This window comes from Vicia villosa, unplaced genomic scaffold (assembly GCF_029867415.1).
Source record: "Vicia villosa cultivar HV-30 ecotype Madison, WI unplaced genomic scaffold, Vvil1.0 ctg.000823F_1_1, whole genome shotgun sequence".
Lineage (NCBI taxonomy): Eukaryota > Viridiplantae > Streptophyta > Magnoliopsida > Fabales > Fabaceae > Vicia > Vicia villosa.
This window is the reverse complement of record NW_026705362.1, coordinates 463,373-475,796: the sequence shown is the minus strand read 5'-3', so window position 1 is coordinate 475,796 and position 12,424 is coordinate 463,373. Positions and strand designations below refer to the sequence as shown.

The following is a 12,424-nucleotide window of genomic DNA, read 5'->3' as shown; positions in this document are numbered from 1 at the left end:
CTATTTGACTCTCTTGGTTCAAGCTATGGTGAAGAGAGTGAGGAGAGACATGTGGTGGAGCAGCAGCTATTATCAAAGAGAGATTTGAAATTTTCTTTTTTATTTCAAATGCTAATGCCACGTAAGCCAATTGATCAAAATCCAGTCAGCACTTGAAGTAAAAGGGTGTGGTAAAACTTGCTTATAACTTTTATAAGGGGGCTTTCGTAAAAAAAAAAAAATTCAAGGGGTCAAAACCGAATCTCGCCCTAATAGCAGGGGGTGAATTGCATTTAACCCTAAGAAATATTAAGGAATTGAGACCAAGACTCTTGAACTCCAAATTCCTTCATTTGCCATATTACTAAATGAGTTTGTTTGAAATAATGAGAAAAACAAAGACAATCCATTAACACACTTAGATGTGGTTCAACAAATGGAACTTCATAGAAACCCGGAGGAGGCCGCAACTGAGTATTTGTCTCCGTGCCCAAATCAAGTGAAATAATCACAAACTGCTCAATAGTTATATTCTTGTAATCATAAGTGGAGTAGTGTTTGCGGATTGCCAACCAATTAACAGTACCACTCAGATGGGCAAGATTCATGGAGGAACAATGTTTCACCGGAGATTTTTCAATATTTCTCCAAACATTATTACCCAAAGTGAGAACTCTTACCTGTTTTTTAAAAGGAATAAAATACAACAACTTATAATTGTTGGTTGAATTATCCTAACCAAACTTCAAATTAGGCCGATACCACTACACAATATTTTTTCCGATATTGTCCTCGTGGCCGGGTTCCAAATACGGAGCCACATCTCTAAAACATCGTAGTTATGGTTATAACATTGATGGTACAGACAGAGTAAACCATTGCAGGAACCAACTAGATTGAAACAGTCCTCGTCCTTCAATATATAGTGAGGATCTTTGGGATAATTGAATACGATTGGAGAGTTTTCAAATATACTAAAAACTGTGACGGAGACTGCACCAAACCATCTAAAAGCGCTTACACGTTTGAGGTTTTCATTTCGTGCGGATCGGTTAAGATGCAATTTGACAAAGGAGGGATCAGAGATGAGAGAAATAATCGTTTAATTTTTTCTTTTTGGTTAAAAAAATTGTTTAATACTAGTATCTCTTTACGGTAAGAACAATTTAAAAAAAAATGCATTAAATCGAATTTTTAATATTTAAGGTAAATAAAAGAGAAATTTTAATTCGATTCTCAAATTACTTGGATTTTTAAAAAAAAATTGATTTGTGCAAATTTTACCGATCTTTTGAAATAACTGTTTATTTTTGGATTTTTAAAAGGTAAATTATTAAAAATTGAACACAGAGAGAAACTCTAAAAGGCGATTTGGGGTTTTTCGGTTCTTCTCCTTCGCGTTTTCTCCCTCCGTCTCCGAACACTGGCGCGTCGCATTTTTGGGTGGATTCTCGGTTGGCTCTGAACTTTTGGATTCAACACCTCTTCGATTTCGATTTAAATTCCTGATCTTAGGGTCAAGGACCTTGTTGGGGAGGTTGTTTGTATCTCGTGTTTTCAAGGGTTGATTGAGAGTTCATGGTTTGGGGCTCTTAGATCTGGTGTGCTTTCTGTTAGCGGTTAGTGATAGTATCGAAGGTTCTTTATGCAAAACGAAGGTTGGAAGAAATTTTCATACACTAAGCGCTTCAGACCAAGATGGGATATATTCCCGTTTGGGGGAAGGAATCGGAACACATCAAACAAGGTGGTGACTTCTATGTACGTCTCTGTGTTCCCAAAGGAGTACATTGCAAAGGATTTATACGACTTGTTTGGGTGTTCTGGGAAGGTGGTGGAGGTTGCCATATCACCTAGGAGAAATAAGTTTGGTAAGCGCTTTGGCTTCGCGAGGTTTATCGACGTGGGAGATGGTAGGTTGTTGGCGATTCGATTGGATAGAATCTTTATAGCGGGTAGGAAAATTCATGTTAACTTACCCAGGTATCAGTGGGATCAACTAGGGGAGGAAGGGAGGCAGAGAGTTTCGGGGAAAGTTCATTTTGATAGGGCAACACAACAGGGCAAGGAGAAAGGCATGTTTAGGGATTGGGTTGCTTCTAGAAGGAACACAATCTCTTATGCAGAAGTAGTGATCAACGCTTCTGTGGGGTTCGAGAACAAGGCGGAAGAGCTATCACACCATTGATAGAGCTTGTAATCAAGTTTGGAGCACTTTGGTAGAAGTTAATCCTGCCGCCATTTTCATTTCCATTGGCATTTACTTTCTAGTTGTACCAGAATAAAGACTCAATTTGGAGCAGGTTCCTTATTACAGTCTTACTTTTATTTAATTGCTTTTGTCTTGCACTCGCTTTAATTTATCTATTTCCTTGCTCGTGTTTATTACCATTTTTACATGCTCAACTTTAATATGCTTACTTTCATTTTCATGTTTGGCTAAGTCTTTAAAGGTTAGAATGTAAAGACCATTGTCATTAATAGCATTTCAAACACCGTATTAGTAGAAACACTTTAGGAAGTGTTTTAACTTTTTAACACAAGTTTTCTGTACTCAATCGTTAGGATAAGATCGAAAGCCGTCCTATTTTCAAAAGTTAAACTTGGTCAGTTTTTAACCATTCAAAAAGGGAGAAAGCATTTTATTTAGTTGGTTAGGAATTTTGATGCTATTAGAAAAAAATGATTTTGAAACTGTTTTCGGACGCGTTTATAGGTTTGAAATCCGATTCTTGAGTGGAAGCCATGAATCTCTTTTAAGTAAAATCATTCCAAGTTAAAACCACTTTTTTACTAAATTGAGAAACAGATTTTTTAAAATAGGTTTTCTACTTTAACGCTTGAAGCACCTTTTATAAGTGACAATAGAAGATTTTAAGTAGAGAGTAAACTCGGTTCTTAGTCAGCGAAAGCGACAAGTTCCCATTAAATAGTTTCTTTTCAAGAGTTGAAAATATTACCCCATAAGTAGTTCCATTAAACACAATTGAAATTTTATTTGACTGATGTGACTTACATTCGAGCCTTGCTTTTTATCTGAATTTACTTTACCTATTTATTTTCCTTGAAATTTTATTTGACTGATGTGACTTACATAATTGAAATGTATTTTGACCACAGTTGACTTTTAGGTCCAACCAGTCGACTGTTGATCCTTTGAGCATTTGACTGAGTAATCTTGTACTGTAAGGCTTGAAACTTGGCATAGAGATACTTTGATACATGTGGAAAGCTGTGAAGTCCACCTGAGGTATCAGAAGCATCAAAAACCTAATTAGAGACTTGTTGCTTAGGAGACCGATAGGTGTGCCCAATTCTTGTGTAGTCTTGAGCAGTTGGAGATCATGTGAGCTTGAGGAGACTGCTTGAACCAAAATGCTTTGAAATAAGGAGGGCTAATTTTGGGGTATAACAATTGGCAATATCAGAATCCATACGCAATTTGGAGAAGGTGTCCTTTTGATCCAAACACTATGGAAATCTTATATATTTGTATGGAGCTTAACTAACATGTTAGACATAGATTCAAAGGTATTTTCCTTCCACCAAGATCAGCCCACGTTGTTTGGCCTGTGGTGCAGAAGAGAATAAAGTTGGAGGGTGAGAAATTGGATGTAGTTTGAAATGAAATGAAGAATTTGGAAATACTTGTTTTATTTGAGAAATCGTATACCCAATATGGTTGTGCAACATTGCAATGATCAAAAGATATAATATAAAGTGGAGGATATGCATAGGATACACAAAGTTAAACAAGCAGTGTCATTATTGTTGTGTTGTTAAATATATGTGAATATATTCTTAATAGTTTTTGTTTCACGATTTTTAAAAACTCATCCACAGAAGAAATTATCGGGTCGAGTTGCGGACTAGGTCACTCTCTTTAAGATGTTTCGTGGTACTGCTTAAAATTATGCAAAGAAGTCGAACTACCGTGTCGTCTCCATGATAAAATAACTCAGCTGTATAATTATTACTTTCACGGTAAGTAATCGTTCAAGAGTTACACCTTCTAATGGTATGAAGACCAGTCGATGATGGTGTTAAAATCACTCACACTTTTTGACAAAAGAACCAGTTGTTGATGGCACAAACTAGCCTCTCAAAATAGAAAAGAAAAACTTAAGAATAAGAGACGTAAAGAGAGAGAAGATAGAATTCGAATATGTAATTCATGAGTGAGTTGCGAGTGGGAATGTCACTATTTATAGCTGGGGATTGACACATATGGGGAGAAATGGAGCTGTTCGGCCCAAAAGTAACAGCTATGGTGCTTGGTCAGTAAGGCAGCGCGTAGACTTAATATGCGAGGCAAAAAATGGTCAACACTTCGGGGTAGGTTAATGTTTATTTTATTAATTGATAATTCATAGTAATTAATTAATTCTAACACAAAAGTAATTAATTCTAACACTAATTAATTAATTTACACCACACATGGTAATTTAATAAAATAATTAATATTAAGTAATAATATTAAGTAATTTTTATTCATTTCGAGTATCAAAAAATATTGGATCAAAGTGCAAGTCCGAGATAAAATTAAATCAAGCAAAGCCGGTCAGACACACGGTGGCGGCGGTAGGCCGCACGCGAGTGTAATGTTCCATGGTAGTATGTTCTCATTCAACAACAAAATTGGGCACCTCTTGGGGTCCAACGCAATTTGTCCCTTGGAATAGTTAAACGTTACTTAAGTGTGTCCTCTCTTTTATGTAGAACATTAATGAACCTTTTCAAGTTCACCAACACATTCTAGTTCATACTTGTGCTCATTTATTACGAACTTAATGTCATCAACTTCTTCCAAGTCCCCACTCTAAGGGCCCGTGTGTTTGGTTCGGGGTAGATGAAGGGGAGGGGAGAGGAAATTTCTAATTAAATATGTTTGGCTCAAATTTTAGAAGGGGAAGGGAGCAAAATGTAACGCCCATAATTTAATTAATTATTTAATTAAATTATTTTTGATTATTTGTCGTGAAGTGTTGGGATTGTGAAATGTCGATTTAATTTGTGTGGTTCTTAGTTGAATTAATCGGTTAAATTAATTAGTCGATTAATTAGTTGATTAAGTTGTAGAAATAGTATTAGAATAATACTAGATTAATTATATGTGTTTTATGGTTAGAAGTAGCAAAAGTGGGGAGGTGTAGAAAAGAAGCCCAATAAGAATAATAGAGTAACAATAATATTATATTGGTTAATTAGAATAAAAAAGAGGATTAGAAGTATCAGTAAGGAAATTTAGGTTTTTAGCAGAACAAAAATTGGACGTGAGAGTGCTGAGAGGAGAAGAACCAAAAAGGGGTAAAAGCTAGGAATCAATCGGAGAAAATTATAGAGCAACCTTCAATCCAAGGTAAGGGTGGGGTTCTGACTCTATAATACGGTATATGATAAATCGTATGTGGGATTGGATTTATGAAATTGCTTATGTTTGTGTTCGATATGTTATGACTGCTCTGTTTGTGTTTGGTTGATTATAGTTTATACTGAAATTAATTATTGTTGATTAATTTGTTGTGGAAAATTTGTTCTATGTGGATTGGTAATTTATGTTTATGTAATGGTGTTGTGTTGGTCGAATCTGAGAAAAAAACTGTAAATCGCTAGGATTCGGTAAGTAGCAGGAAATAAAGAAGAAGAAGAAGAAGAAGAAGAAGAAGAAGAAGATAAAAAGAAGAAAAAAAGAGCAAGAGGGGGCGCCCACCCACTGCGAGAGAGAGGAAGAGGGCGGTCACCTCCTGAACCATGAGAAAATATTGGTAGAGTAATAGCATGAAGGAATTAATAACAGTAGTTTTCTAACGACAGGAAATATCAGAAGCTAATATGTAGCAGGTTTAGAAGATTAAACTTTACTAGCAGTACAAAAAGGAACTATCAATATTATTAGTTCTAGGAAATTTTAATGGCAGCATATAACAGAAAATATCAATAGCAATTTTAGCGAAAAAATTAGTTAGCGGAATAAAGTTGATTTGTCTGATTAAATTGTGGAGAATGTTTGAGATATTTCGGTTGAAATCGAGAATCGTACAAGTTGTTGTAAAGAGAATTTTGCTGATGTAAATTGCAGGTGGTGATTTAAGTTGTTGTATTGCCTCTATTAAACGACAAATTCAAGTTGTAGGCTTATGGCCAATGTTGATGTTGTTGCTATGTTGTTGTTATGTTGTTGTTGTCGTATTCATTATTGTTGCATACATAGCATATTCAAGTTGGAGCTAATGCTCGGTAAGTTGGCAGGATTTGAAATTATTAAGTTGAAGACTTATGTCTTGTTGATGCCTCTATTAACTGGTAGTCTTTAAATTGGGAGTCCTGCTCCATTGGTACCACATGCATGAGCATTGTATGAGTCACATCCGGTGTCGCATGATTAAGTTGTTGTTATGTTGTTGAATTGTGATGAATTATGTTGTTTGGAAGTTGTGAAGCGGTGATTTTTATAATCTGATCTAATATATTGTTTATCATACACTTAATTATATGGTTCGATATCTCACTCATTTTGTTTGAATGTTACCCCTATGTTGGTAACGTGCAGGTAATATAGAGTGAAGGTTGCTAAACTTCATTAGTTCGAGCAGTTGTTGATCGCTCTGATACGTAACACTCGGGGGGGATGAACGCATGTTTCTTGATTGTTGGTTTTTATTATATGTTGTTGAATTTTTAAGTTGTTTCCATTAAAGATTTGTTGATTTAAAGTTGTTTTGAGTTGGACAAGGTGTTTGGTATTTTCCGTTGAATTTATGAATCCCTTGCGTGGTAATGAAAGTTGTTTTATTTTAAAGACTAAACAGGTTGTCGTCGGTTCATTCGAACATTTATGTGTTATGTATTTGATTTATGATTGATTGATTGTCGTTATTTCAAGTTAAAAGTGTAGCATCTCATATTTCGTTGGAAATTTTGTAACTCTGTTTTTATAATATTCGTCGGGTAGAATTCGGGTGTTACACAAAATCCCTCCAAAACACACTTTTTAGGTCAGGTTGATGTGCATAAGGTATATCATTATGCACGGTGCATAAGTCTCGTACGAGTAATATTTAAATTGTTCCGAGTAACATTTTAGTTAGAGACGAGTAATAATTTCATAATCCATGAATAATATATATGCATTATTTGTACACATCTATTAATTATGAGTAATTATTAATTGTGAGTAATGAGTACACTATTCTAAGTAATATTTACACCATTCTGAGTAATATCGAATTTTAATTATTTTGTGTAATATATTCATTGTTCTGAGTAATATTTATACTATTTTGAGTAATTTGTATATTATTTTGAGTAATAAATATAATACTTTGAGTAATATAAACAATATTTGAGTATTTATGCACCGTACATAAGGATATATCTTATGCACATCAACACATCCCTGATAATGTCCCTCCGAATTGGGGGGATTTGGATGGGAGGAGAGGAAATTTGAATTTTAGTATGTGAAAATTATTATATTTACTAAAATATCTTCAGTTTAATTTTAATATTTCAAAATTATTTTTTTTCTTTCGTGTTAATACTTCTCTTCTATGTGATTTTTCTCGACTGTTTCCATCAACTTATTATAACTATTATTCACCTTCAAATTATTTTCAATTTTTTATTCAATATAAATCATAATCGTTGCAGTATTTTTATAATTTTTTTAATATTTATTTATGTTCATTTTTTCTTCTAAATTTGTAATTTATCCTATTATATTTTATTTTATGTCAAGTTTTAAATCATTCTTTTTTTTTGTTTATTCATTTTATTAAAAATTTTAAATTATTAATTTTAACAATAACTTATTTTATGTATTTGTTTTGTTAGATGATTCATTACGATTTAAAAATTGTTACTAGCATATAGTTTCATTTGTGTCGGAGAGTAATAATATGAATAAGTGTACTCAGTTTATTAACGTTATGGTAAATTATAACGTTTTAGTCCCTCAATATTTAAAATTTTATCACCAAAAAAATAGTTATGAACATATATCACTTATATATGATCATAAGGATAAAAATGTAATTTATTAATAAAATATCTCCCCTCCTCTCTTGAACCAAACATATTTTTAATTAAAATCTCTCTCTTCCCCTCCCCTCCCCTATCATATTTTGAACCAAACACTTATATGATTGAAAAAAATTTCTCCCTCCCCCTCCCTTTCCCTCCATTAAAATCCCTCCCCTTCTCTCCCCCTCATTTGAACCAAATAGATCCTAAGAGTGTGTTTGGTTCGAGGTAGAGTGAGGGGAGGGGACAGGAGGAAATATTTATTATGAAATGTGTTTGGTTCAATTTTTAGGAGGGGAGGGGAGGGGAATGAGGCAAAATCCCTTCGAATGACACTTTTTGCATCCCCAAAATCGGGAGATTCAGAGGGGAGGGGATTGAAGGGAATGTGTGTTTTAATATTAATTAAATTAACATATTAACTAATATATCTTCAGTTTTATTTTATTATTTTAAATTTTTTTCTTTCATGTTTCTACTTTTCTTTTTGTGATTTTTCTCTATTACTCCCATCAACTTATTATAATTATTCTTCACCTTTAAATTATTTTTTATTTTTTTATTTAATAAAAATTATAACTATTGTAATTTTTTATTATAATTTATTTTATGTATTCAAAAGTTGTTATCAACGCATAACTTATTTTGTATCGAGAGTTATAATAGGAATCAAGTGTACTCCATTTTTTTCATGGTATGTGATAGGTTATGACTTTTTAATCACTCAATTATACAAATATTATTTCTAAAAAAATATTTATGAAATTTTCACCTTTGAATATCATATCACTTATATAAAATTACAAGCATAAAGTTGTAAATTATTATTAAAATCCCTCTCCTCCCCTCGTGAACCAAATATATTTTTAAACGAAATTCCTCCCCTCCCTTCGTTGGAACCAAACAGATATATAATTACAGAAAATCTCTCTCCTTCCCTTCCTTCCATTAAAATCCCTGACCTTCCTTTCAACAATCCCCACTAGAATTTAAAAAGGTGATTTCATAAGGAACGTCAAAGGTTTCTAAGATTCTAAATAAGAAAAGGTGTCTACGACTTGAACCTTTGCATAGCAAGCAGGACTTTGGCTAATATGCATAAGGATTTTCCTTATGCACCATGCATAAGCCTACATAAGCCATTGGATCATGTTTTTAATTCAATATTGAGTATTGAATATTGAGTGGTGAGTATTGAGTAATAACAATTGATGTCTAAAATTTGATCCAATGATCCAAGGGTCCATAATAATCTATGCACGGTGCATAGATTTTTATCTATGCACAGTAACTGCACCCAGCAAGCAGGATTCTAATTTAACAAGATTGACTCAATTGTCTTAAACTTTATGTTAGGCATACTAGCTTACTAAAAAGTCTACTTCATTAAAGATTTGTCAATAAGTAATTCAACTAATGTTAAATATGTTAACAAATTAAAAGGTCAATGAGACGAAATGTTTGTTTTCATTGACTTATTCGAGTTTACATATTAGCATAAGTTTTGTGCTAGTAATTGTTTAAGGAACTTATGAAAATAACTCCAGCTTATTATTCATAAAGTTTTTCTACTCATCTTTACAAGTTCTTTGATATAACTAACATTTGTTTTTCGTATTTTAATTCCAAATACAAAATATAATTTAATAATAATAAAATTATTCATGTTTATTTAAATAGATCAGTTTGATAGGTCTAAATAACTTTTTTATGGTCAGTGGTCTAACCTCTTTAGTTAAATAGACTTATAAAAAGTTAGGATAGACCGTAGAACTCGGTTGGATCTCGGTTAGTTGGTCTGATCTATTCTCATACCTCCTTAAAATATATAAACACTACTAAAGTTCACGAACACACCTTAATAGTACTTGTGTTTATTTATTACCAACTTAATACCATTAAGTTCTTCAAGTCGCCAATTTTCAATCATCCCACAGAATTCCAACAGTAGTACAAATATAAAAAGATCAAACTCATTAATGTTAAGCTATTTTTAACTTTAAGACTTTTACAACAAAAGCAAAAGATATTTAGAAACCCCTTTTTCGCATAATACTGTAGGTGAAAACAAAAGCAAACTTCAAAATAAAGCCAATAATTAAAATTTAGAGAAATTTAAATGAGAATGAGATGATCAATCTTCCTTTAGATTTCAAACAATAATAATTTTGTATGATATATCAAAACAAGACTTCTATATGGATTGTTTGTAAATGACGTTCTCCGTTAGGTCAGGATGAAACATTCATCGAAACACAAAGTACAAATAAGAGATTTGCAGTACCAAAGTACAACAATAAGGTAGTTAGAGAAGCAAAGCAACCTATTTTAATGCTTTATGCAGCATATAAATAACTAGATGAATCAAGAACAAGTTTCAGAAAACTTAATTGAAACCAAATAACATTCAAAAAGAAATAAAGAAAACAAATTTTCAGATGCGCTGTCACTTTTAAGTCCGCTGCAACAACCTGCAACCGTGCATCATCCTAATCAGTATGGATGTATGTACTACGTGTAAAACCATCATGAGAAAATTATGTAAATCAAATTCAAATAAATAAATGATTGTAATAAAGAAACTTACTTTCAACAATACCAAACCAAGCTTTCAACATAAGGGCGATCCAACAACCAAAGTCTTTTCTTACTCTCTACTCTGTTATATCTTCTGCTATATATGATTGCTTGTTGTTTATGATAGTTCATCAAAAATAGTGCATCATCCTTCTCCGAATAGTATAATGGCGACAGACGAAAGTTGGACTCATTATTAAAGTCATAATCTTCCAAAATATCTTGATAACAAATTTTAAAGAATTGACTCCAAGATTCTTCAACTCCAAATTCTTTCATTTGCCATAATACAAAATGAGTTTGTTTGAAATCATGAGCAAAACAAAGGCAATCGTTTAATACACTTAGTTTTGGTACAACAATTGGCACTTCATTTAAACCACAAGGAGGCCGCAACTGAATATGTGTCTCCGTGCTCAAATCAAGTGAAATAATCACAAATTGCTCAATAGTAATACTCTTACAATCATAAATAGATAAGAAGTGATTGTGAATTGCCAACCAAACAACACGACCCCTCATATCCACAAGATCCAAGGAGAAATCATGGTTCACCGGAAAATTTTGAATTTTTCTCCAAACATTATTACCCAAAGTAAGAACTCTTACCTTTTTTTTACCGGGACAGAAATACAACACCTTATAAGTGTTGGTTGAATTATCATAGCCAAACTTCAAATTAGTAGGTGAATAGACTTTGCCACTACGTGATAGTTTTTCTGATATTGTCCTCGTGGCGGGGTTCCAAATACGGAGCCACGTCTCTGAAATTGTATCGTCATGGTTCAAACAATGACCGTACAAGCAGAGTAAACCATTGCAAAAACCAACTATATAGTCCGTGTCCTTAAGTTTATAGGAAGGATCTTCTGGGAATTTGTAAGTGATTGGAATGCTTTCTCTCCTACGAGAAAAATGCGAAGGAGGAGATGGTATTCCTTTCCCAGATGTATACAAGTTTGAGGTATATTCATTTTGTGCAGATCGGTTAAGATGCAATTTGACAAAGGAGGGATCAGAGATGAGAGAATTCAATGTCTTGCTTACACATCTGAATCGAATCACTGATTTGACGGGAAGGAAGGAAAGCACGCCGTCGACGTGTTCGCTGGGGAAATAAACCGGCGCCTTGTGAGTTGGCCGGGGAGATAACGGCGGCTTGGGAGGATGTTCCAACTGGAGGAAGTCCCAACAGTTGAAGATTTTGAGTAGAAAACTTGAACCCATATTATTGCTTTTTGTGTTCACTATTGTTTTACTTTTATGATGAGAAACTATGAGAACCCTAATTTAACAGCTAAACCGACTGAATAGACGTTAATTAGGTATACTTTTATTTTATTTCTTTAACGGAATTAAAAAAAAATTAAACAGACACTAAATAAAATTATGTTAAATATATAGATATAAATTTTTTAAAATTTTTTAACCTATAAATTAAAAAAGTAATATCACTTTTATATGTATATCAATAAATAAAAATTAAATCTTTTTATTTAGAACTTACACTCTGGTTCATAGGGAAAAGGGCCCTAGTAAATAGTAATCCACCAGAAATCGAATTCGATATTTCCCGAACTTCGTCCTTAGCAGGAGCTCGTTTACCACTCGAGCACAATTACTTGATTTTCTTGGGGAATATTTTAGTTTCATTATTTATAATGTGACTATGAAATGGCCAAAAAAAGTAACATTATTGGCCGAAAACTAGAGGTGGAAATAGGTCAGACCGACTAACAGGGGTCTACGGCTTAACTTACACAGGCTCAGGTCAAGTCAAGTTTTTTTTCAAATAGAAAAGCCTAGACTATTTTAAAAGTCTATTAAGCTAAAAAGGCTAGGCCAC

The 12,424-nt window shown here is 33.1% G+C and overlaps 1 protein-coding gene across 1 annotated transcript; it reads right to left on the bottom strand.

Moving 5' to 3' along the window:
* Window positions 1-10,443: 10,443 nt before the first annotated feature.
* LOC131631439 (F-box/kelch-repeat protein At3g23880-like) lies at window positions 10,444-11,815 on the bottom strand. Its single transcript, XM_058902233.1, has 2 exons — window positions 10,589-11,815; window positions 10,444-10,472 (listed from the first exon to the last, which is right to left on the bottom strand). Exon 1 carries the CDS (start codon window positions 11,803-11,805, stop codon window positions 10,591-10,593), a length of 1,215 nt encoding a protein of 404 aa, XP_058758216.1. The 5' UTR covers window positions 11,806-11,815; the 3' UTR covers window positions 10,444-10,472; window positions 10,589-10,590.
* Window positions 11,816-12,424: the final 609 nt, after the last annotated feature.